Source organism: Fonsecaea pedrosoi (genome assembly GCF_000835455.1).
Source record: "Fonsecaea pedrosoi CBS 271.37 unplaced genomic scaffold supercont1.6, whole genome shotgun sequence".
NCBI lineage: Eukaryota > Fungi > Ascomycota > Eurotiomycetes > Chaetothyriales > Herpotrichiellaceae > Fonsecaea > Fonsecaea pedrosoi.
This window is the reverse complement of record NW_013550610.1, coordinates 2,182,145-2,206,919: the sequence shown is the minus strand read 5'-3', so window position 1 is coordinate 2,206,919 and position 24,775 is coordinate 2,182,145. Positions and strand designations below refer to the sequence as shown.

General features: G+C 53.2%; 10 protein-coding genes across 10 annotated transcripts; 8 read left to right on the top strand and 2 right to left on the bottom strand.

The window, feature by feature from the left end:
- Positions 1-386: 386 nt before the first annotated feature.
- On the top strand, positions 387-911 carry Z517_09630 (uncharacterized protein; the record flags this gene model as incomplete). Its single annotated transcript, XM_013425538.1, has 1 exon — positions 387-911. The coding sequence occupies one exon, from the start codon at positions 387-389 to the stop codon at positions 909-911; it is 525 nt and encodes a 174-aa protein (XP_013280992.1).
- A 526-nt stretch (positions 912-1,437) lies between these two features.
- Z517_09629 (uncharacterized protein) lies at positions 1,438-2,022 on the top strand (the record flags this gene model as incomplete). The annotated part of the gene is made up of 1 exon (XM_013425537.1): positions 1,438-2,022. One exon carries the CDS (start codon positions 1,438-1,440, stop codon positions 2,020-2,022), a length of 585 nt encoding a protein of 194 aa, XP_013280991.1.
- An 875-nt stretch (positions 2,023-2,897) lies between these two features.
- Z517_09628 (uncharacterized protein) lies at positions 2,898-3,849 on the top strand (the record flags this gene model as incomplete). Its single annotated transcript, XM_013425536.1, has 3 exons — positions 2,898-2,935; positions 2,998-3,190; positions 3,325-3,849. The coding sequence occupies 3 exons, from the start codon at positions 2,898-2,900 to the stop codon at positions 3,847-3,849; spliced, it is 756 nt and encodes a 251-aa protein (XP_013280990.1).
- A 1,118-nt stretch (positions 3,850-4,967) lies between these two features.
- Positions 4,968-8,302, top strand: Z517_09627 (uncharacterized protein; the record flags this gene model as incomplete). The annotated part of the gene is made up of 2 exons (XM_013425535.1): positions 4,968-7,937; positions 8,060-8,302. The coding sequence occupies 2 exons, from the start codon at positions 4,968-4,970 to the stop codon at positions 8,300-8,302; spliced, it is 3,213 nt and encodes a 1,070-aa protein (XP_013280989.1).
- Positions 8,303-10,751: 2,449 nt separating this feature from the next.
- Positions 10,752-11,672, top strand: Z517_09626 (uncharacterized protein; the record flags this gene model as incomplete). The annotated part of the gene is made up of 1 exon (XM_013425534.1): positions 10,752-11,672. The coding sequence occupies one exon, from the start codon at positions 10,752-10,754 to the stop codon at positions 11,670-11,672; it is 921 nt and encodes a 306-aa protein (XP_013280988.1).
- Positions 11,673-12,869: 1,197 nt separating this feature from the next.
- On the bottom strand, positions 12,870-14,093 carry Z517_09625 (uncharacterized protein; the record flags this gene model as incomplete). The annotated part of the gene is made up of 6 exons (XM_013425533.1): positions 12,870-12,970; positions 13,056-13,192; positions 13,264-13,288; positions 13,372-13,420; positions 13,471-13,715; positions 13,784-14,093. The coding sequence occupies 6 exons, from the start codon at positions 14,091-14,093 to the stop codon at positions 12,870-12,872; spliced, it is 867 nt and encodes a 288-aa protein (XP_013280987.1).
- Positions 14,094-15,042: 949 nt separating this feature from the next.
- Z517_09624 (uncharacterized protein) lies at positions 15,043-16,749 on the top strand (the record flags this gene model as incomplete). Its single annotated transcript, XM_013425532.1, has 4 exons — positions 15,043-15,081; positions 15,129-15,355; positions 15,418-16,497; positions 16,581-16,749. 4 exons carry the CDS (start codon positions 15,043-15,045, stop codon positions 16,747-16,749), a joined length of 1,515 nt encoding a protein of 504 aa, XP_013280986.1.
- Positions 16,750-17,291: 542 nt separating this feature from the next.
- Z517_09623 (uncharacterized protein) lies at positions 17,292-19,464 on the bottom strand (the record flags this gene model as incomplete). The annotated part of the gene is made up of 6 exons (XM_013425531.1): positions 17,292-17,637; positions 17,758-18,003; positions 18,083-18,470; positions 18,534-18,843; positions 18,936-19,173; positions 19,253-19,464. The coding sequence occupies 6 exons, from the start codon at positions 19,462-19,464 to the stop codon at positions 17,292-17,294; spliced, it is 1,740 nt and encodes a 579-aa protein (XP_013280985.1).
- A 640-nt stretch (positions 19,465-20,104) lies between these two features.
- Positions 20,105-21,257, top strand: Z517_09622 (uncharacterized protein; the record flags this gene model as incomplete). Its single annotated transcript, XM_013425530.1, has 3 exons — positions 20,105-20,540; positions 20,605-20,727; positions 20,788-21,257. 3 exons carry the CDS (start codon positions 20,105-20,107, stop codon positions 21,255-21,257), a joined length of 1,029 nt encoding a protein of 342 aa, XP_013280984.1.
- Positions 21,258-21,762: 505 nt separating this feature from the next.
- Z517_09621 (uncharacterized protein) lies at positions 21,763-24,582 on the top strand (the record flags this gene model as incomplete). Its single annotated transcript, XM_013425529.1, has 18 exons — positions 21,763-21,956; positions 22,026-22,049; positions 22,109-22,144; positions 22,205-22,383; positions 22,435-22,524; positions 22,592-22,657; positions 22,713-22,793; positions 22,855-22,894; positions 22,952-23,265; positions 23,334-23,384; positions 23,437-23,566; positions 23,630-23,748; positions 23,800-23,831; positions 23,887-23,998; positions 24,050-24,098; positions 24,154-24,179; positions 24,278-24,303; positions 24,403-24,582. The coding sequence occupies 18 exons, from the start codon at positions 21,763-21,765 to the stop codon at positions 24,580-24,582; spliced, it is 1,749 nt and encodes a 582-aa protein (XP_013280983.1).
- Between the last annotated feature and the right edge of the window lie 193 nt (positions 24,583-24,775).

Genomic DNA, 24,775 nt, shown 5'->3' with positions numbered 1-24,775 from the left:
TCTCCAAGATCACCATCATTGTGGATGCACGTGTGCAGTTGCCCAGGAAATCAAGTGGTGTTCAGATGATGTAAAAGTAAAACGAGAGCATCACGTCGATCTTCTATCGAGAAAGACTGATGGTGACGCCAGCGAGACCAAAGCGAGCGCATAGCAGTCGACGACCATCCAATGTATGGTTACAAGCGCTTCAACAGAACAAATATGTCGTCGGTGCTGTTGTTCCATGTCAATTCCAACCGATTATGCCTCTTCCTAGCAGTTGGCCCTGCTCATTGGTAACGTCGACTTCTCTCCCCACAATGCCTCGTTCGTCGACTGTAAGATCAAAATCTCGGCGACCACACTCATCACGGCCATCGGTATCACGAGAAGCGCGACCGACAATGGTAGGACCTGCGCCGGTCACCAGCGGAAAGCGTGCAAAGACAGGGTTGGGAACTCGTTGCTTTCGAGTAGGCGCCGTATGGATGTGCTCGTTCGCATACGTCCTGGCACGGTATCAGAAGAGCAGAAGAGCAGGAGAGCAGAAGGGCAGGAGAGCAGGAGAGGAGGAGACAGAGCCGATTGCCATACCAAATAGTCACATGGAGCTTCTGACCTTGAAACTTGTCGGCCTGAGTTGGTTCCTCGCACCTCAACTCTCCCACTATCTCGCTCCCACACGATTTGCTGAGCAGCAACCGGCACCAACACGCATTGCTAACAGTCTTGTTTCGATTGTCGTCCTGTATACGGTGTATAATGGCAACGAGATCACCCGCAGGGGCATGCCGAGGGTTGAACTGGTGACACATGGCCTCGCGATAATCTTCGGTCGCAGAGGCTCGGTCGACCGCTACAAAGGACTGCTTCTGAACACGAGCCCAGCATATTTACAGGGAGACCATTGTTCTAGAGCCTGGATGTGATCCGGTGTCGGGTTCTCTGGGAGGGGGATCGCGGATCTTAAGGTCCTCAGTTGCTTACACCGAGCAGTGTGCGAGAACGTGCTCAGATTGGTTCCCATGAGCAGGTTGAGCAAGTTTCGACCTCCTGCATTGGGATTAAGATCCTTTGCCGATGGTGCCATGGACAGCAATGGGATCATCTACCATTTATATTGTTGGACCTCCCACTTTGTTTGTCGCCTCCTCTGACTGTCGGGTTATCAGGCTGGCTGTTACTAGGGAACATACAGATCTCCCAAAAGCATCCCACCCAAACGCCATCTACGAGCAGTGACTTTAGCCACTATTTGAGCAGGATGCCTGTGACTTACGAGCTCCCTCAACTCCAATACAGCCTCGATGTAAGTACCCGATGGGACATGTTTTGCCTGCCTGGCGCGTACATGGCCAGCTCAGTCAGAGACTGTCCTGAACCGGCGGAACGGTGAGCTGACCAACCTCGCGTCCGTCCAAACAGGCATTGGAACCTTCTATATCAGGCCAGATAATGGACCTGCACTATAACCGGCACCACAGGGCATACATCACCAACCTGAACGCAGCGCTCGGTGCACAAGCAGAGGCAGCGGCGGCTAATAACCTCGTGAAGCAACTCGAGCTCCAAGCGGCCATCAACTTCAACGCCGGCGGACACATCAACCACACGCTCTTCTGGGAATCACTCGCGCCCGCGTCGAGCGGCCTCAACAACCTCTCCGCGACTGCCGTGGCCCCCACGCTCAGCGACGCCATCACCAAGAGATGGGGCAGCGTCGACGCCTTCAAGGCGGCCTTTGAGTCCTCCGCGCTCGCGATCCAGGGCTCCGGGTGGCAGTGGCTGGTGCAGGATCCGCAGACAAAGACCCTCGAGTTGACCACGAGCAAGGACCAGGATTTACCAAAAGGTGGCAAGGGAATCGTGCTGGGCGTCGACATGTGGGAGCACGCGTATTACCTGCAATACTTCAACAACAAGAAAGAATACCTCAACAAGATCTGGGACGTCGTCAATTGGCAGGTCGCGGAGAAGAGGTTCAAGGGCGACCCGAGAGCGGCGTTTGGAGCGTTGGCTGGGTTGGCGGGACATTTGTAGTTGCTCCTCCCCTCTCTGGTTGAGGAATTATGATGGTTTGGTGGGATATCGTGGATATCTATAAAGGCGCCGCTACTGCAGCGGTGTTGGTGTAGAAGTGACAAATCATAAAATCAATGCGACCGTAAAAAATAATAAGAGGACCTTTTGTTAGGGTGTATTGAGTGACAGGTCTTTTATATCAAATGTCAAGACAAGGTTGTGTCGTCGTCGACGGTGAAGGCAGCTCTTTGCACAGTGTGTTCTCGATCGTTGTGTACAAGGTTGGTGTATGGACATATATGTAGGTATATTTCCAGGGCGGTGTTTTGTGGCCGCTGATAACTTGGAGGTTTGTTATTTGTCCTAGTCAATCCTTCGGAGCATTTCTGTCTGTCTGTCTGTCGTGGCGAGCTGGATACGATACCAACCAGCCACGCACTCACCCTGCCTTTCTCTACGGCTGCCTTCCGATCCATCAAGATCAAAGATTCTGGACGTTTTCCAAAAAGTCTCCGTCTCGAAAGTCTCCGTCACCCGTCAAGACCTGCCAACGCTTTCACGACCTTGTCTGCTGCAAATCCGGGTTATGGGTGTATATGGATACACGGAGACTTTTGCACCATTGAGATGGAGAAACCAAGGGGAAATACCTACCCCGTCATTGGACGGAGTCAAGGTCCTCACTTACCGTTCCTCTATTCGCAGAGGTATTTCCGTTCTGGGGTAGGCAAGTTAACCATTTCCCATCTGTGTATATCTATATCTCATAAGGTCCTACCTACCCATCCATATGCGAGTTCCCTTGGTCCAGCAAAAAGAAGCAGTGGAGTCAACTGTTCAGAGGCAGCACGCATTTGCAATACTATACCAGCAGTCCTGGGAGATAGAGAGAAATGGCCGATATTACGACTCGCAACCGCGAACACTTTGAGTATGACCCCCACCCGTACCTCGGTGAACTTACCGCATGTCAGTGCGACGTTTTTGACCAAGTCTCGAGCTTTCTAGTCAAGTCGCCTCGAGTCACCAGGATACCTGGGCGCCGTTCATACAGGCGGTCATTGAGGAGTTGAAGGAGAGGAGATTGTGGATCTCGGCCAAGTTGGGGTCCGACAGCAATTCAACAGAGGGGAAAGATCCAGTCAAGTTGCTCGACTATGCTTGTGGCTCGGGGACGGTCTCAAAGGTATGTGTGTACGGATGTCTTGGACCCCGGTATCTCTGTCAGTGATCACGGATCACGGATCACGGCAGAGGACTTGGAAGGAAAGCAAGCACTGACACGAAGTCGCACTCTGGTCTCGTGCCTGTTCGTAATAGGCCTTGATTCCCTACGTCACCGAAGCAGTAGGGGTTGACCTTTCTGCAAACATGGTGGCCGAGTACAATAAATGGGCTGAAGGATTGGATGGCCATGCTCATGCCAAAGCCCACGCCTTTCAATGCGACTTACTCGCGGAACCACAGCCCACCGACCCGGCCCTCTCTGATTTCGACATTGCCGTCGTCTGTGCGGCGCTCCACCACGTCGCCGACCCCGAGGGACTACTACGTCGCCTCTCCAAGACATTACGCCCGGGGGGTGTCTGCGTGGTCCTCGACCGGGTTCTCTCAGACGAGAGACCTGAATTGCTGCTAGGTAAAGACCTCCCCGAGTCGGCGAGAAACGTTCTACAGACCATCAACAAGCACGGCTTCACCGAAGAGGATATGCGCAGGTACTTCCACGGTGCCGGCATGGGTAGAAACTTTGAATTCGTGGTCATCGAGCGACCGTTCAAGGTGACGTTATTTGGCCAGGAGATGGAGTTGGAGTCGTTCATGGCGCGAGGGGAGGTTGCTTGATTTCAGCAATCTCATCATGGGGCGAGATGTCTTGATTCGGTGGTGGATCAGGGTGGTACTCCCGGATCGTGTTCCAATGGGAAGCATCCCTACCTAAATATATAGGTACCATTTGTTGGAGTGGATAATTGGAGCATGTAGTTTTGAAGCTTCGGACCTGTAGGCATTACATTTTAGCCTGAGGCTTCTTTATTACACTGTCCTTGATATGCTGAACTTGTTGTCCTGAAAGGAGAAGAGAAGCTGTAAATAAGAGGAGGACTTGGATTGCTAGTGCTTCCTTTGACTAACCGTAACTAGACTAGTTGAATTTCTAGTGGACTCACTAGCTTGGTGATGTAAACATGCCAAGGTATTTCTTTGGCACGTTGAATTGCTACTCACGTGACCTACAATCACAATCGAATTGTGCCACATGCCAAGACTTGAGGTCTTTGAATGTCGGACTCGGCGGCGGTGACGAAGCCAACTGCATTCATTGCTGACTTGGCTGCCGTTGGCGAACACAGTCCTGGCCGAGCCATTTCCTCAAGAGAACTCCTTGTCGCTCTACTTCTCTCCCCGTTGGTCACTTTAGCGAGACCCGCTGGGACGCAAGCCAAGCGAACGTTGGACGAACACGAGGACGTTGCTGCCTTCGCCGTCAAACCCTCCACGTTCGTTGGGCCAACCTCGTTCGAGCTTCGCCACTCGCTGTGCTCTGGTGCTGTCGTTTGTCTCTGGCACTCCCTGTTCAGTCGAGGGGGTTGCACAGCGTGTTGAAGAAGAAAGAGCAGAAGAGGCAAACCTGCACGTCAGCTGACTGGTGAGTCGATGATAAGGACAAGGCTGTCCTCGATGAGTTGAGGCCTGGCCCTTTTTTTCATTTCTTGTCGACCTCTTTGCTTGGAAGAATGTCCCGTGCCTGAGGGTGACCAAAAGTACATGCAAGCGGGCCTTGTCGTCTTTCTACTTTCCCTGCTTGTTTGCTTTCTGGCGCTCTTGACTCCGAGTACGCTCGACCACCTCCTCCTGCTGCTCCATTCCAGCAACGTCCATCTGGCTAATCTCACGTGGGCAACTCAGCAGCATATCTCGCTCTGGATCAACCGCTCAAAAAGCATTTCTCTTTCGCTGACATGGTCTCCATCCGGGCAAAGCCCCGCTTTCGACAATGCCAAAGAATCGAGCCAGATTACTGCCCCTGCACCATCACCCAGTATGAATCTGAACGCACTGGTATGCGAGTGATCGTGGTCGACCAGGAAGGCCCTAAATTGCATGGCTTCTTCGTGCTGGCCACTGAAATCCACGATGACTCGGGGGCACCTCATACGTTGGAGCATCTGTGCTTCATGGGCTCCAAGAACTACAAGTACAAGGGCTTCTTGGACAAACTCGCCACGAGAGCGTATGCGGGTACCAACGCATGGACAGCGACGGACCACACAGCATACACTCTAGAAACGGCGGGCTGGGCGGGCTTTGCTCAAATTCTCCCGGTCTACCTGGAACACGTCATTCTGCCCACACTAACGGATGCGGGCTGCACAACCGAGGTTCATCACATTGACGGAAGTGGCAACGATGCTGGAGTGGTGTACTCAGAGATGCAGGGCGTGCAAAATATGGCGTCGGAGTTGATCGAGCTCCAGTCCAAACGAATCCTCTATCCCGAAGGGGTGGGCTATCGTTACGAGACAGGAGGGATGCTGGAACAACTTCGCGTCCTTACCGCCGACCGCATTCGAGAATTTCACCGGGAAATGTATCAGCCCAAGAATCTCTGTGTGGCGATCTTTGGTGAGGCAAACCACGACGAGTTACTAGCCATCCTGGACGAATTCGAAACGTCGATCCTACCGGATATCCCCAGTCCCGACACCCCTTTCAAACGGCCGTGGATCGAATCCAAACTTGCACCCGCGTTGGATCAGACGACTCTATTAAGAGTCGAGTTTCCCGAGGAGGACGAGTCATTCGGCGAAGTCGACATTCGCTTTTTGGGTCCCAACTGTGCAAACGCTCTGGAGCTAGGGGCACTAAATGTTGCCCTCAACTATCTCGCCGGCTCTTCAGCGGCAGTGCTTGACCACGTCCTCGTGGAAAAGGAGCAGTTGGCCAGCGGTGTCTTCTACCAGCTCGATAGCCGCCCGCGAACAGAGATTCAGTTTTCCATGTCCAGTGTCGAAACCAAGCGGCTGGAAGAGGTCGAGAAACGTTTCTTTGAGGTGTTGCAAGAGGCTATGGAACAGCCCCTGAATATGGATTTCATGAAGGACTGCATCGACCGTGTAGTAAGAACGACCAAGTACAATGCCGAAGGCTCCGCCACGGCTTTTGCAGATTTTATCATTTCCGACTACCTGTATGGAAAGAGAGATGGGTCGACCTTGGAGGTTGCGAAATCATTGAAACATTATATCAAGACGCTTACAAGCTGGACGGAAGACCAGTGGAAAGCCTATATCAGAAAGTATATTTCGGATGCCCCTCATGTGTCGATCCTGGGTGTTCCCTCGGCGCGATTGTCAGAGAAGCTGAAGACGGATGAAGCGAATCGAATCGAAGAGCAGAAAGCCAGACTAGGGCCCGAGGGGCTGAAGAAAATGCAGGAAAAACTGGATGCAGCAAAGGCCGAGAACGACCGCGAGATCCCGAGAGAGTTGCTGGGAAAATTCAAAGTGCCCCTGACGGATTCGATCCATTTTGTGACAATCCCAGGCGCTCGAGCAGGTCGGGCGTTGGATCTCGGAAAGCGAGACAACAAGTATCAGAAAATCATCGACGGGGATGCAAAAGATGTACCACTCTTTCTTAATTTCGAACACATCCCGACAAACTTCACTCGAGTGCACCTGGTCATCTCGACCGAGACTCTCCCCGACGACCTTCGACCCCTCCTGGCGATCTATATGGAAGCTTTCTTCAGCCTACCGATCAAGCGAGGTGACGAGACCATTGACTTCCGGCAGGTAGTTACCGAACTCGAGCGGGATACCGTAGGCTATTCTATCGATGCAGCGAATAATCTGGGCAACGTCGAAGGTATACGGATAAGTTTCCAGGTGGAGAACGAACGGTACGCTGTGGCCGTCAAGTGGTTGACCGAACTACTCTACAACTCCATCTTCGATGTGGAACGGCTCAAGGCTGTCAATACCCGTCTTCTGGCAGATGTGCCGGATGCGAAGCGCAGTGGCGATGATATGATGATGACGGTTCACTTCATGACCCACCTGGCACCCAAGTCGATAACGCGTGCGAGGACTATATTGGTCAAGGCGCTTTACCTCAAGCGCATCAGGCACTTGCTCAAGGTTGATCCAGAGCGAGTGGTGAGCCAACTGGAACGACTGCGCAATTTACTGTGTCGTTTCGAGAACTATCGGATCTTGGTCATCACCGACCTCGAGAAGGCTCAGAAGCCTGTGAGCACCTGGAAACCCTTCTTGGAGAGATTGGACCCAACCGACGAGCTGACCCCTATTGGCCGCCGCATCGACCGACTCAGCGAGGCTGGCAAGAACCCCGGAAAATTGGCGTACGTCGTCCCCATGCCCACGATCGACTCATCTTTTGCATTTGCCGTGGCTCGTGGACCGACTTCGTACGACGACCCGCAATTGCCGGCCATCATGGTCGCTTTGGCGTATATGAACGCTGTGGAAGGGCCACTTTGGGTCGCTGTACGAGGCACTGGGTTAGCCTATGGGACCAACATGGGCTTTGACATTGAATCTGGCTTCATCCACCTTGACGTCTACCGCTCGCCCGATGCGTACAAGGCATTCGAAGCGTCCCGGAAGATCATCTCGGATTACATGACCGGAGCCGTCGACTTCGACCCGCTCATGCTGGAGGGAGCCATCAGTTCCATCGTGGTCATGTTTGCAAACGAGCAAGCCACCCTGGCAAGTGCTGCCGCGATGAGTTTTATTCGAAGCGTGATGCAGCGTCTGCCGGATGATCACATGCAAAGAATGTTGAAACGCGTGAGAGAAGTCAGCGTGTCAGATATCAAGGACGCGCTACAGCGAGTGGTGTTTAATGTCTTTGTGCCTGAGAAGGCGGATATCATCGTGACTTGTGCACCCGGGCTGAAGGAGGTGAGTGTTTCTTGGTGCCTGGACCGAATTCGTTCCTGTCATCCCCCGTTGTGAGAGATGTGTGGGCATGTCTATGTTTTTCTCGGACTTTTTATGAGCTGACTATTTCCATGTGGTGACAGGGGATCGAGAGCGGCTTGAAAGACGCGGGCTTTTCACCCGAAATCCGCGACCTGAATTACTTCCAGGACGATTACGGGTTGAAAGCCATCGATGGCGAGGATGACGATGACGATGACGATGACGATGAGGAAGACAATGATGAAGATGTGGATGAGGATGAGGACGAGGACGAGGATAACGACTCTGACGACATTGGTGGCAGCGAGGGCTACGAGATCATAGAGGGTAATGAGGAAGACTGACTTTTCAAGAGAGGACGATAAAGAAGATGGTCGGCGTTGCTGCATAATGCTACTGTGCAGGGCTCAGGACGAGACTTAACATACGTTACACTTACAGAAGGGGACGGCAACATCATCAACAACAACAACATGACTCCAGATCCAGGTGTGCAGATATGCAGATATGCAGATATGGCATATGGCATGTACCTTGCCTTTGATGAGATAGAATGAATCAATGGGAAAAGGTATCCTCGCCCTGCCCCTGCTCAGAGCGATGAGGCAGGACTGGGAGATGAATGGTTTCCTGCCATGCTCGTCCGCTGACGTGACGTGACGTGACATGGTCCTCTTAACGCAAAGCCATCGAAGAGACGACCAATTGGTTCGCAGTTCGCAGTTCGCAGTTCGCAGTCAGATAGTCAAGCTGGTTGATTGATCACCTCCTCCTTCTAGACATTGTTTCACTGTCACACACAACCAACCAGCTCAGCTCGGCTCGACTCAGCTCAGCTCGTCGATTGAATGGAGGAATACTCGTACTGCAGGTACCTCGTATTTCCAGCCTTACTCGCCACTATTGATCACACATAACGTAAAACTATTTTCTCAGCCTTGCTGCCTCGCTTCATCAAGCTCACACAAGGCTGTTCCTACATCGTCCTCCTTCACAAACAAAAAGGCAATCGTGCACTCCTTGAAACGACGCGTATCTATGACGGCCACTTGGCTGGGAGTGGAGACCAGGTCAAGGAAGATAGCCTTTCGTGCCCCTGGAGTGGAACCACGGGGATGTCAACTATCAATACCATTGAGAAACACCCCTTTCATTGTGTTCCCATCAACCTAACTAATCGAACGCTACACCATACAAGCTCGCAGGCAGCTACAACAACGAATCGATCATGTTCCCGTCCTCGTCAACACGATTGCCCATCCAGTCCTTTGTCACTGTGGGTGAAATCCGCCTGTTACCACACATACCACTAAGCAAGACAAACTCATGGTCGTTCCTACACTCAGGCAGGTTTGCAATTTCTTTGCCACATGCCTTCTGGTCTCCATCTCCCATCCACTCGTCCTGCTCCATGGCCCCTCTGCATACTGCCAGAAACACCGATCCCACGGTGCCTCCTCTTTGGAAAAAGTTCCTCGTAGCAGGTGGCCACTCACTCGTGAATTCAACAACATCCAAAACGTTGTCTTCGTTCGGCACGTCACCTTTCGCCAGATCGGTCGCAACGTGATGCCAAAGATTAACGAAATTTGACGCATGGACTTGTTTCTTTTGAGGTTATTCAGCACCTTTGGAGGCAAGGACCCAAAACAATGCCCTTGTTCTTCAACCCAGTCTGGTCCCAGCGACTCACGGAGGCCACTATCCATCGAATCGTATCCGACGTCGGCCTTGACGTTGGAGAGCGTGTGACATCCGGGGACTCAGAAACTCCTCCAGACATTTACCGCACGTGCACCCTCTAATTATTCGCAGTAGGGCATCCGGACCCTGGAGCTCCACGACAGACTCGACAGATGCCAGTCCTTTCAGCAAGATCAAATAATGGACAGCACCATTATCATGTCTTTTAGATTGGTCAGAGATGGGAATAATCACGTGATCGATGGTTGTCTGCGTCGGGAGATTCTCGAGTTTGAATTGCAATAGTTCGAGAGGGGTTTCGCCTCGATTGTTGCGCATTTCAAGAAGCTGAGTGCCAAAGTCTTGGTTCGAAATCCACTCGACGCAGCGCGAAGGATGCGTTGGATAACATGTATTGACTATCGACACGGGCAGGTGTCGGCGCAGTTGAAGAGCATTCCCTACCGCCTTTTATTCAAGAGGGATGACTGCTCCCAACTCCTCCACGGTTTGAAGAATCTGAGTCTTGCAGACCTGTGTATCGGCATCTCGATAGGCTATGCATATATGTACGTACTTAGAAGGTATGTACGCCACATATCTACTCGCGGGGTCCGACACGAGGAGATCGAGGGTGTACTTGGTCTCTTACTCCAACATTCTCGGATCTAAAGCCTCGGAGAGACTTTTTGGGGTTTTTCGTCCAGCGAATTCTCCTCTCCTCGCGGCTGTCAGGATATTCAACCAGTCAACCAGTATGACTTGTTTGCCGGACGATGATGAGCAGCCACTCACTCACTCACTCACTCACTCACTCCCCACCTACTCAGGGAGTCCGAGTACAATTGCAAACACGGGTACAAATAGATCAGGTCTGTGTGTTTGTGCGGGATCGGATTTCTCTCCTCTCACCTACCACTCTACACTTACTTCCCCTCAGGCTCAATACTCTGTTAGTTTGTCTGTGGCTACATCGACCTCCATGCCATGTCATGAGTTGAGTTGAGGTTGGTTAGTTAGTGCCTGCTACCGTACATCCTCTACCTGACACACCATCACCCTCTCTCTGATATCTGACATCCGAAATCCGACACGGGAAATACCGCGACTATGGCAACGTCCACGTCCACGCCCACACACAACAGACCCAGACCGGCGTTCCAAGATGAGCCCATACCCATATACCCGGACCTTCCTGGCAAAGTGGCCATCGTGACGGGGATCGGGCAGTTCGGCGACCCCGCCGTCGAAGACAACTGGGGCAACGGGGCCGCGGCGGCGTTCGCGCTCGCCCGCTCCGGCGTCAAGGTGTTTGGATGCGACGTGGACCTCGCGGCCGCGGAGCGCACGAAGCGGCGGATCGAGAAGCACGTGCCGGGCGCGGTCGTGGACGTGGCGGTCGCGGACGCGACGGACTCAGCGTCGATCGAGGCGTTCGTGCGCGCCGTGACGCAGCGCCACAACGGCCGCGTCGACATCCTCGTCAACAACGTCGGGGGCGCGCACCGCGGCGGGCCCGTCGAAATGCCCGAGGAGCTGTGGGACCAGGAACTCACGCTGAACCTCAAATCCGTCTACCTCATGTGCCACTTTGTGTTGCCCGTGCTGACCGCCCAACCCGCTGGTGGCGCCGTCATCAACATCGGCAGCATCGCCGGCCTGCGGTACATCGGCAAGCCGCAGGCCGCGTACGCGGCGGCCAAGGCCGGCGTCCACATGTTCACCAAGCACACGGCCGTGTACTACGCCGACAAGGGCGTGCGGATCAACGTCGTCGTTCCCGGGCTGATCTCCACGCCCCTCGTGTCCCGCATCGCAGAGTACTACGGCGGCGACTACGACGAGTTTGTGCGCACGAGGAACGCACAGGTCCCCACGGGCGAGATGGGCACCAGCGCCGACGTCGCCAACGCGATCCTCTTCCTCGCCAGTTCCGTCGCGTCCCGCCATATGACGGGCCAGGAATTGGTTATTGATGGCGGCATGACGTCCAGCACGGGCAGTGTCAACAGTGGTATGGCGGAGAAGTAGATGGGTTGGACCGAGATAAAATTCCTAGGGAGTACTTGCGTGTTGGCAGGTGGGTAAGTAGGTAGGTAGGTAGCTAATGGCACAGTGAGCACTGTGTTATTCGGTGCGCTATCGATGTATGTATCTGGTATCAGGACCTGGAGAGCAACTCCTTCCCATCCATTCTTCCCCTTGTCCCAATGGTTCTCCCGATCCTTCGTAGCGTCACTACGCACTTTCCAGAGCCGGGACACATGTCCAGCCATCGTCGACCAATTCACCCGCCGCCATTTCTGTCGAGTGTTTCCTGTGAACCTGGCCAGGGCACAGATCCGCAAATCTCACCGCGGCCCAAATCCTCTGCATCACCTTTGGCTTGAATCCGCACAAATCATCCATGCGCAGCGGCGTCTTCGCCGAACTGTCGATGTCCAGGAATCGGTTGGAAAAGGTAATGCCTTCATCCAATTTCGCAAGGCCAATATCCGTCTCACCAACTCTCTCTGCGACATGGCCGACCTTGGTATGATCCTGCTTGACTGCAAAGTGGTCTGGAAGTCCGAGCTTGTCAGGCGTCGCAGTATATTCATCGGCCCAACAGTGAAAAGCGACGAACCTCTCCGTCTTTCTCGATCAAAATTCCAGCACTAGTCTGGGTACCAGAGTCTGCAGATAGCATAGCTCCAAGGTAGAAACAGCCCTGGGATTGAACATGGTCGGAATCGTCTTCTTGAAGATTGGCAAGCTTTGTCGAATCAGGCTTTTTGAGGCGTCCAAACTCCGTATTGGTGAGCGGCCCATTTGGATAGTTCGGGGAAACAGGGGAGTTTTCGAGCCGATGATGGTCTTGTCAGACGTCGGTGCTTGATGGGGGTCATCTGAGATGTGCGCTTGTGGAGCGCCGTGAATAAAGACATGGTTATGACGGGTGGGCGCTAGTGATGGAAAGGAAGAATGGATGAGGTTGAAGAGGGAGAGGAGTGAAAGACGGGGGTTTTGTAAATAGGCAACCGCAACCCTTTATGGCAGATTTCGAGTGTTGGAGCCCATGGAGGACCTCAACCATAAACAGTGGAGGCGTGAGTCTTTGACCTTTTTCAGAATTCATGGTTCGAGTCAATGAAGCAGAAGAACCATATGGATAGCCAAAATATTGCAAGTAAAATTCACATGGTTTAGGCTTTACCTGATTTCGCAGCATAACGGTTGGGTCGACTATTACAACTTTGCCCCGATTGTTCCCAGAAACGCATCGTGAAGGCTCGGGACACCCAGTCCTACAGCAGCTGTTGCACCGGCATCGACAGGCAGGATAGCACCTACCAAGGGTCGGTCAGTATAGTTGTCAGAGTAAGCCACACCACTCGTCTGTCTCCTTGGCCAAGTGGAAATGGAAACACCCACCTGTGATCCATCGAGCACAGTCCGACGCGAGAAAACGCACTGCGGAACCAACGTCCCAGCCGCTCCCTTCTGTGCGGAGGATGCTACGCGATGCGCGAGCTTTTCGTTCTGCATCAGACATGCCACCCTCGACGCCACTGTTGAATACATGTTAGATGTTTTGGGTTGTAAGATGATTGTCGTGTAGGAGGGTGGATGGTGCACCTACTACATCATGGGTGTGTAGACCATTCCTGAAAACAAAAATATCCCGCCAATGTCAGTAAATCCAAGCCAAGTCAAGCTGCGGTGGTATTCTCAAAGAGGTCAAACTCACCAGGACAGACACAGTTCACTCTAACCCGGTCTCTACCATGGTGTGTTGCCTGGCATATCGTTACTTGACTGCAACCCGACTGGAGAAGGTGTTGATTACCATGGCACGGGTCAAGTTGATGACGGATCCCTTGGACGTTGGATAGAATATGGCTGGATGGCCACCGCGCAGACCCGCAACACTGGCGAGGTTGACAATGGCCCCCGCACACTGGCCCTCGTTCTTCTTCATCGCAGGTATCGCATACTTGGCCATCATGATCATACTCCCGACGTTGACTTCCATGGCTTTATAAAATGCTTGCATGTCGACTTCGGTCGTAGTGCCCTTGGGGCCTGTAATGCCTGAACAAAGCAGTCAATACCAAAGGGAGGAAGTTATCATCATCCATAGTACTGCCAAAGGGACCTACCGACGTTGTTCACCAGAATGTCCAGACGCCCGTACTTCTCAACTGCAAGGGCTACAGCCTTCTGACAGTCCTCCTCCTTGGTGACGTCTGCTGCCATGGCAATTCCTGCCCCGTGGCCAACTGATTCAATCATTTCGACGGTCCGTTGTGCTAGACTTTGCTTTAGGTCCACACACACCACCGAGCAACCATCTTGCGCTAGCAAAAGGGCGGCGGCGCGTCCGTTGCCGATTCCATCACCAAGAGATCCGGCGCCAGTGACGACGGCGACTTTGCCGTGAAGGAACCGTTCAGGAGGTGGGTGCGACATGGTTATTGAGGTATCGATATTGCCTTTCTTACTGTTCGCCAGACGATCTCATCAAACCACAGCTTTGTATTTTATTGGTGTCGAGTTGCGGTGCCCAGCCGGGATGAATACTATGAGAGAACAACAATATCGGCAGGGTATGGAAGCATATCAACTCCCAGGGATTCCCAAAACGCGGTGTCCTTTCAATGCTTCGTCTCCTCTGACGAATTGACCTGCCTTTCGTATTGGAGACAGCAGATTCTCGCACATGAAGCACGGCCCGACAAGGAGGAGGGACAATTGACCTACGTGTTCGTCGAGGTCTCATAGCCGGGACTCGGTAATATCGTTGGAGACAAGCGGACAATTGCCTGCGGGGGTTGTGGCGCAGTCTCCCCAGCAAGATGCAGAAGTACAGGTGACTGAGAATATAAGGACGAGTACCTGCATGCCGCCTACTTCCGTACCTTCCAAGTGCCATACTATCGACGCTGTGATTGGGAATGTCGAGTTGCAATGACAGCAACTGTTGCGATTGTTGACTGTGGTGACGCTTTGATCGAATTGATTATCGATTCAGTCTGCTGGGGCGCAGTTTAAAGTCGTCACGTGAGATTCATCGGCTAACCTTTCTAACAAGGCTGGAGTAGAACTAACCCGGCATTCTGTACTGCGGAATTTGGACAAATGCTTTTCTCCCCCTCGGAATGGCGTCCATATTCCCGTTCTGGCTGATTCAATGCAGACTCGAAACCCTCGACACTCCTAGGTACGACCTCAAACATGCTAAGAGTATATAGGGATGGTGTCGCTCCGACGGGGGACGAGCTCCATGGCCCTCAGCAACCGGCATCACTGCTGCTAGATTGACACATGAAATCTAGTATCATCGCTGCTGATTTGGCCTTTGCTCACAGGCCTGATACTGTTATAGTCAAATACGAGCGGAGAGGAAGCGAATGTTAAGATGAGGGCAATAGTCGTGATCATATCTGTCCCTATCTCGGTATGTTTCCGCCTTGTTTGCTATGAAACCATTAACGAGCGGGCAAGCTGGTACTGTATGCTGTTGCCAACGTTGTCTACAATGTGTATCTACACCCCCTGAGACGATACCCGGGCCCCAAAGCCTGGGCCGCGAGCAGACTTCCCTGGTTCTACAATACGACCAGCGGCCAGATCCACACGCGACTCACGGCGCTCCACAAGCAATACGGCCCTGTTGTGAGGATTGCTCCCAACGAGCTCTCCTATACCGAGCCGGCGGCATGGAGGCAGATGTATTGTCCCCTCAACTTAATTGCGTGCCGAGACCAGCAAAGTAGCTAACATGTCTCGACAGTTACGGCCATAGGTCGGTGGAAATGCCAAAGGACCTCGACGGTGCCGGGATCATGCCCTCCTTCAACGGGGCATATTCTATCGTCAACGCGCCCCATGACCACCACCTACGCCTTCGACGGGCGATCGCTCCCGCGTTTTCGGAAAAGGCACTCCGCGAGCAAGAGAGCATGTTGCAGACTTACGTGGATCTTCTCGTGTCGCGGCTGAAGGAAACTTGTAAGCGTGGACCTCAGGATCTCGTGTCGTGGTACAATTTCGCCACGTTCGATATGATGGGAGACATGGCTTTTGGCGAGCCCTTCGGATGTCTGCGCGACGGCCAGAACCACGCCTGGGTCAACCTCATCTTCAGCAGCGTCAAGTCTTACCCGTGGTACCAGGTGTTTCTTTACTACCGCATCATGTCCATCGCCGCGTTCTTCACCCCCAAGAAGCTAGCCGATGCCAAACGCGACGCCGACGCGAATGCCCATACCAAAGTCGACCGTCGCATGGCCATGAAGGCGCTGGCGAGGAAGGACTTTATGAGCTATATCCTGCCAGAAGAGAATGATCGGCAGGGCATGGAAGTGTCTCTCGACGAGATCAAAGAAACTGCAGCGATCCTCATTATCGCCGGTAGCGAAACATCGGCGACCCTCTTGTCGGGAGTCACGTATTACATGCTCACGCACCCGCTCATCTACGAACGCGCAGTCAAGGAAGTCCGCGGCGCCTTCCAGACGTATGCGGACGTCAGCATGATCAAGACCGGCGCGTTGAAATATATCCCCGCGATCGTGCAGGAAACCTTCCGCATGTATCCGCCCGCCCCGGTCACGTTTCCACGAAAGGTGCCGGGGGCTGGCGAGGAGGTCCTGGGCCGCTGGGTTCCCGGCGGCACGACAGTGGGAGTTCCTCAGTATGCCGCGTACCGGAGTCCCAGCAATTTCTATCGGCCTGATGACTTCCTACCCGAGAGGTGGCTCAGTGCGGCTGACCGTGTGGACGGTGACTTGCCTGCCGAATTGTTCGCCAACGATCAAGCCCAAGTGTTGCAGCCTTTTTCGTTCGGACCAAGGAATTGTATTGGGAAAGCGTGAGTCTGATGCCTCCCTTCTCGCTATCCCCACTACTCTCCGTGTCTCTTCGTGTATGTGATCGCTAACGATGCAAGAATAGTCTCGCCTACGTGGAAATACGACTCATCCTGGCCAAAATGCTCTGGAGCTTCGACATGAGCCTGACTCCCCAGCAGGCACAAACGCCCTGGGACGACCAGGGCACCTACATGATGTGGGAGAAACATCCCTTGATGGTCAATCTCAAAGTCGTCCAACGAGGATCATAAAAGGTAAGAAAGTGGAGAAGGGCCTATGTGGTAAGCAGGGCAAGCAGTAATGGTTCCTTATGAGCTCACGAGAAGAGATCTGAGATGGCTTGACGGGTCAGATTCTTCATAAACTGAATGTACTCTCTTTGTCTTCGGCTCAGGTACTACTACCGTCCATGTACTCGCACTCTCCCTGTAGGTCTGCTTGGAAGATGGGTACAGGCTCAAGTCTGGCCCAGGTTAGTTTAGAAAGCAGATGCACCGGTTCGCTACAGCAAACTGTTGATAACAACAGAAACTACATAGTGCCATGCACAGCATGCATGCTCTTGTGAGAGACTGAAGATAGAAGTTGAATACGAAACGAGATCAGAGGCAAAAGACGCGAGGATTCTAGGTGTAGCTTTTGGGGATCGGACTCAATGGGCAAAGACCGGGAAGGGATTTAAAACTGATATTTATCACGAGATGAGCCTACATCTCTTCTTCTAAGTACCACCGCCCTCAAGATCCCAGCCAGGTGGGCATCACATCTCATCATGCCACAATCCCCCACCCTCTCAAACCGCAGGAACACCCGTGTCGACGGTCGCGTCCTTGACCGCGGGATAATCAATGTCGTCCAGGTAATCGACCGCTTTGGGCCCGTACTGTTGGCCGTACGTGAGCCCGTCGCCGAGCCAGGCGAACTTGTTCTCCTTGGTCACCGGGTGGTACTCGTAGTCAAAGTCCTCGTAGCACACCTCCTGCAGGGCCTTTCGCGCGTGCACGCCCGACCCGGGCCATGGCGTCACCAACCGTCCATTGGGTTGCCCGCGCTTGTACCACGACTTGCAGGGCGCCGCGAAGACGGTTTTGGCAAAGTACCGGTCGACGTGGGCGCTGAAGGCTTTGTTGGCGGCTTCTCTGTTTCGAGCCATCAGTTGTGCTCGCCCTCAAGCTTTATACTAGGAGGAGAGAGAGAGAGAGAGAGTGTGTGTATGTGTGTGATATGGGAGATGAAAAGAGTCAAGGGACAACACGTACTTTACCACAAACGATCGAATATACTCCCTCTGTACCTTCTGGATCATCTTGATCATGTAGTCGCAGACATTCTCAATCATGAAAATAGTGCCTCCTGTCCCCGGCCCACCGTTGGGCCCAAGGAACATGAGCAGATTCGGCATTTTCGGCGGACATATCGAGAGGTATGCCTCGGGGATGGGGTTCCACACCTCGTCGAGCGTGATGCCACCTTGGCCGACGAAGGGAAGCTCGCCTTGTCTCGACCTGTGGAACGACAAGTCTTTAGCTTTTACATCTCCCCCTTGGAGCAGGCAATAGACGGGGTGGATTGGTTTCGTCTTACACATCATATCCTGTCGCGCAGATCAACAGGTCAATCTCGCGAATCTTGCCGTCGGCCGTCTCGATCCCGTGCTCGTGCACCTTCTTGATCGGCATCCCGATAAAGTCGACGTTGTCGGCGAGACACGCTTCGAGGTAGCCCGGGCCTGGGGTCAGTCGCCGGCACCCGACGGGGAAATCTGGCAGGAGGGTGTTGAGGATGTCGGGTCGGTCTTTGAGCTTCTCCGTCATTGAGTCGTAGCACATCTGGTGGAACTGCTTTTGCACCTCTGTCCCGGTGAAGATGGCGAGTTGGGCTTGGTTCAACGAGTTCTCGATGCGCTCGCGGAATTCCTTGTAGGCGTTGGGCACGTTTCGGAAGCGCTCGAGTTCGTCCTTGGGATGTTTGACTTGACCCAGTATCAGCAAAAGAGGGACATCAACTGAGAGAGGGATGGTGCTGGGGAGCTCACAATTGCCGTACTCGCCCCTCGCGGCAATCTCTTCGCCGCCAAAGCCGACGGGGGCAATCCAGTTTCTGCCTTTCATATAGTGATCTACGTGTCCGACCAAGGGCTGGAGAGTGGGTAGAAGTTGGACGCCAGACGAACCAGCCCCGACCAAAGCGACTCTCAAATCCTTGTGTAGCTGGATCGAAGGGTCCCAGTCAGCCGTGTGGACGAGCTTCCCTTTGAAATCGTGCAGACCCTCGATGTCGGGCCAGTCCCATTTGTCTAGGATACCGGTGGCAGTGACGACGATGTCGGCCCGGTCGATGACTTTCTGTCCCGTAGGTTAGCGAGACGATAAATCTAAGGGACCAAGTGTCTTTCTTGGGCCCGGCTTCGAGTTCCTCAGGCGGGCGGCCAACGAACCTTGTTCGCTTCGAGGTCTTCAAAGACGACCTCCCACTCGCACTCGTCTTCATGCCACGTTGCGCTGACGAACTGGTGCTTGAACTTGCAGTAATCATAGACACCGTACTTTTTCGCAACGTTCTGTAGGTACCGCTGAATTTCAGGACCAGACGCGTAGAACTCTGACCACTGGGAGTTGCTCTCGAAGGTGAACTGGTACCCCGGGCTGGGTATGTCGCATCGCAGTCCCGGATATCTTTGTTTTGTTGTAGTGTCAGCACGCTTCCAATCTCTGCCTACCTCTCTGCGTCCGTGCGCGTGCAAGGCTGACCTACTTATTCACAAACCAAGTCCCACCCACATCGGCATTCTTTTCGTAGATGGTGAGATTCAAGTTCTGGATCTTTTGCGGAAACCGGATGCCAGCACAGATCCCTGACGCCCCGGCACCGATGCAGATGACACGGATTGGTCGTGCCTCGTCGACAGGTTTGTTCTGGACCATGTCGTCCCAGGTCCAGGTTGACCTGGTGTCCATTGACCCCATTGTGAACGATACTTGGTCACGGTAAAGCTGTGTCTTTGCGTCGGTGGTTTGGTCGATGAATTAGTTGATATTGTTGCTGTACCACAAAGACGATAACCTCGAGTAAACAGCTCAAACAGCTCAAATGGACCTCTTTAACACGTAAATACCATCTATCACTTCCATATCCCGTTCAGGCTGGAAATCTTGGCGCCACTCGGAATAAGCATCTCGGGTGGTGGTGGGCGCGGACGAAGGTCGTCCCAATCGACGGGGCCAAACTTTCCACTCTATGGCCGAAGGAGGGGAGACCTGGGATGGAGTTCTTAGGACAGGAGAGGCCAGCCAGGGTTTCCGAGTAGTCGAGGTGTATGTGAGGGGGACCAGTTGAGCAAAGTCTGAGTATTTCCGTTGGCAGCTCATGGACGAAATCCCGCCCCGTCAACGCCTGCGACGTCGTGATATGGTTGATGATTGAACCCGTCCATAACGTGAGGGAGTGAATGACCTCCAAGTAAGGACCAAGGGTGGCATTAACAACATCGACCAACGCCCAGATATTCCCCAATACGAGGAACTCGTCGTTGATAGTGGCGACTGAGAAGAAAGTAACTGCGGAGAACAGCTGGACTGGTCAAGTGACAGGCTGATCGCAGTCACCATGGCACAGATCAATTGGCAACAAGCTCGTCAGAGGCCCGTCAATACATTGAGTGCATTTGTTGCCATCTCCTGGAAGGTCTCGGGCCATACTTTACGGAGGCTTGCGACATGCCTCTCACCGTTGCCCCAGCCCTCACTTCGTACCGCCATCGGCAACATTGTCTGCGCGACGCTGTCTGCATGGGATCCCGACATCGTTCTCAATGCTCCCAAGGCGGCGGTCGAGAAGGCCAGGAAGATCTCAACACCTGAATTCACAGCATTCGATGTCGGCGAGCCGGGACCCTTTCGAGACGCAGACGTGGTCATCGTCTACCTCCACGGCGGTGGGTATTGTATAGGCCACCCTCTGCAGTACAGGACAATGTACGAGCGCTGGCTCGGACTGGCGAGAAAGCAAGGCATGAAACTCGCCATAGTTGCTGTTCAGTACCGTAAGACTGCCCCCCTTCCGAAGACATGGATAAGACCACACCCCCGACTTATCCATCTTCCTAGCACTTGCTCCCGAACATCCCTATCCATCGCAGCTGGAAACGGTGCTAGCAGTATATCGCCACCTGATCCACACCGAGCATGTCACACCGGAGAAGATCTGTTTTGCAGGAGACTCTGCTGGAGGTATTTCCTCCCTCCCTTTCGGTTCCATTCCTCGCGAAACCCGCAGGCTAAACCGGACAGGAAATCTCGTGGCGACAACAGTTCTAGCGATTCGAGACGACGAGAAACTCCCCTCCCCAGGCAAAGCTGTGCTCTTCTCCGCCTGGCTTGATTTGACGCTGTCCACGATCGAAAACCACGAGTGCCTCGACCGCGACGTCTTGGTGATTCCGGCGTACATGAAAGCCCACCTCGTGCCGGCATTCATTGGCAAGGACCATTCGCCCTCCGATCCGCGCATTTCGCCTGTCCTGGCGACAGATTTCAAGAATTTACCGGCACAGCTGGTGGTGTATGGCGACCTGGAGGTGATGCAAGACGAGGCAAAGACTTGGATCCAGAAGAGCACGGACGCTGGGGTGCCTACTACGGTCTACACTGGAAAGGGGGGACTGCATGGGTTCGGTGTAGGGGGGTTGCTGTGCGATTCTACGCTTCGGCGGGAGGTGGATGATACGTTTTTTCGGTTCTTAAAGGGAGAGAAGGACTGAAATAGAGAGAGCAGAGAGGTGATCGACAGTTACTTGACATACCTCTACACATATTCCAGTAGCCAGTGATGATGTTGGAATATGACAGAGAAAACCCGCTGATCAGCGACAATGTCCATCGCGCTTCCGTTTTCTCGTTTCAGACATCCCACCACGTGCGATTCCTGTCCATCTCTGAACCTGGAAGTATGCTTTCTCCAACACAAAACATGCAGAATCTCGAATGTGTGTATTATGTTCTCTGCCAGCCTTACCTCGTCTGACCACCTTCTCGATTCCGAGTGGCTCGTCCTAATTCCGCGCAACTCGATACCTGTCAGTCGTCACTCATTTCCGACCAGTTGGGATTCCAGCCAACTAGTGCAGCGAATGAATGACACTGGTTCTTGCGAACTTAAGTGTCCTAACGGCCAGACAAGATGGAAGAAGGAGGACGTTATATAGTCCTTTGGGACATACTGCAATTCGGATTCATTTCTGCGAAGAATCCTCAATTGCCCCGACCATGCCTTCAGGTTCCGCCATCCCCACGGGACATTCGACACTCCCTGAGAATGGGCGATACAAGATCCTGCCGCAATATCACTCCCAGCCCTCACAGCTCCGAGTCATTTGTGTCGGCGCAGGTGCCGCAGGTATCCTGGTGGCGTACAGGATGCAAAAGGAGCTGAAGAACTATGAGCTGGTCTGCTATGACAAGTGAGTTTCGTGAAGCCTAGATTCCGGGAGTCAACTGTTGGGTCTGTACTGACCCAAAGGACGCGAAAGAAATCCCAGAGTCGGTGGGACTTGGTAAGTCTGTTGCTCTCTCTGGATTCTTTGGCTGCAAATACTGATCGCGACTCGACCAGGTACGAGAATCGATATCCCGGGTGTGCTTGCGATTTGTATGCCAATCCTAGCTATGAGCCTGATGATCGTCAATCCGTCTGACTGTATCTACACAGACCTGCACATGCATATGTCTTCCCGTTCGAGCCAAATCCAGAGTGGTCCGAGTTCTATGCCTCTGGACCCGAAATTCTCGCGTATCTGGAAAACTTTGTCAACAAGTACCGCCTTCAGCCCTTCATCAAGCTGAACTCACGCATCATCGGCGCAAACTGGGATGAAGAGAGGGGAATTTGTCCGGATGTCCTGTAACCGGGAAAGATATGACTGCTGACCCGTGGAGCAGATGAGGTCGAGGTCGAAACGGGCGGCGAGAAGATCAAAGACTGGTGCCATGTGTTCATCAACGGCGCCGGGTTTTTGAATGATTGGAAATGTGCGATCCCGATCTCCATCCTTGCATTCTGGAGGATGTTGTAGTACTGACCTCAAGATTTCGCCAGGGCCGAATATCCCAGGTCTTCACAGCTTCAAGGGTAAACTGATGCACAGTGCGGCATGGGATCCCTGTAAGATCCCTCTGGTCCCCCGGAGGAACGATAAGAAGATCCTAACATCTCTCAGCTGTCGACTACAGGGATAAAAAGGTCGCGATCATTGGGACGGGATCTTCTGCTATCCAGATTCTGCCTGAACTGCAAAAAGGTAAGGGGGAAACCCACCCGGCGGAATAACATGGCCATCTGACAATGACAATCGGGACCAGGGGCCGCACAAGTTGTGACCTTTATGCGCTCCCCGACATGGTAGGCCAGATATACCAACTCCAGACATGAGCGGCGTCTAACACAGCACACCCGTAGGATCTACCCGTCAATCGCATCCGACATGCTCGATTCCAGCATCACCAGTGGCCAAGGCAAAAAGGCCGAGGACAGGAAGGAGCAATACGTCTATTCCGAGGAAGAGAAGAAGCGGTTTCGAGAAGACCCCGATTTCTTGCTCCAATATCGAAAGGACATCGAGGTCCGGGCGAACGACAGCTATGACCTGTTCCTGAAAGGGACTCAGTCCCTTGAGAACCTCAGGCGGTTGCTGATCGACAATATGAACGACCGCATTGGGCCAGGTCATGAAGAGTTGAAAAAGGCTGTCATTCCCAGTTGGTCTCCTGGCTGTACGTATCCATCTTTCAGTCCTCCTGATTCATACGAGGAAATGTGGTTGACAGGGATGCCTCTTCAGGTCGACGGGTGACTCCAGGGCCGGGATATCTCGAAGCATTGACCATGCCGAGTCAGTATACTCCTCCCCCTTTCTCCCCAGCCATAGAGCTGAGTGACGCTAGACGTGCTCCCCGTCCATCGAGGTATCAAGTCTGTGGTTCCGGAAGGCATCATCGACGATGCTGGTGAGGTTTACAATGTTGACATTGTGGTTTGTGCAACTGGATTCAACATCGCGTTTGCGCCCCGCTTGTGAGTTTCCCTGGGTGTCGCGTGCCACGGATGTACCGTCGCTGATTCAATACGCACACGCAGTCCTATCCGGGGAGTCAATGGAGTGACAATGTCCGACGAATTCGACCCAGAGCCCAAGGTCTACCTTGCTCTGACCGTGCCGAAGTTTCCCAACTACTTTGTCGTCAACGGCGTTCGCGGTATGTGAGGGCATTCAATGTGTAGCTACCGTTGACTGACCTATCATACAGGTAACTGGGCTGTGGGAAGTGTATTAGTCTCTGTAAGTGCTGGGACTCAGTGTTAAAAATGACCCTCGCTAAAGAATCTCCGTTCAGCATGATATGCAAGTGGAGTATATTGTCCAATGCATGAAAAGAATGCAGCAAGAGGGTATCAAGGCTCTAGAAGTCCGACCGGAGCCTATCGACGAGTTGTACGAGCACATAGGTAAGGGCCTTTTTGGTACCGGCCTTTAGAGGGAAGAGTGCTCTGACCAAGTTTCAGACGAGTTCCATCGCAACTCGGTGTGGAGTGATGACTGCAGCAGGTAAGAGCCCTTGCGGGTCAATGTGATGGAACCTATGGACTGACCCCGTCTACAGCTGGTACAAGAATGGAGTCAAGGATGGTTCGTCTCGACCCTCTAACCGTCTTCTAAGCTCACCCATGGTATGCCGCCTTGTTCTATCGCTGACTTGAAATGACTACTTGTCCTTCCTTGTACAGGCAAGGTATGGATCTGGGGCGGTTCGGTAAATCTCTCCCTTCCTCCACCCACACTGGACAACATGATCATGACCATGTCCATGTCCCCAAAGGCGTGAAAGCCAAAGATCTAACAGCAATACCAGGGCTTCCACTACTTCAAAACCATCAAGACTGTGCGTTGGGAGGACTACCAGTTCCGATACCACCGCAAGAATCGCTGGGCGTTCTTGGGCAACGGGTGGACCGAGGAGCAGTATACGCACGACAGGGCGAGGTTGGCCCCCTATGTGCGGAACGAGGATAGATATTGGGACTTTGAGTGAACGGCTGCAGTTTATATTGGATTGCGGAAGTATGGGTTGAAGTGAGGGCTGTGGTGAACGTGGTGAGCGACCAAAGTGCGGTGGTTGCTGGTTGCTGGTTATCTTGATATGCAATGCTCACCAGCTATGCAGCTCGGTCAACTATTGGATCGGGCTTTGAGACGACTGGGATAGGCGATCTCTCTACACTGTT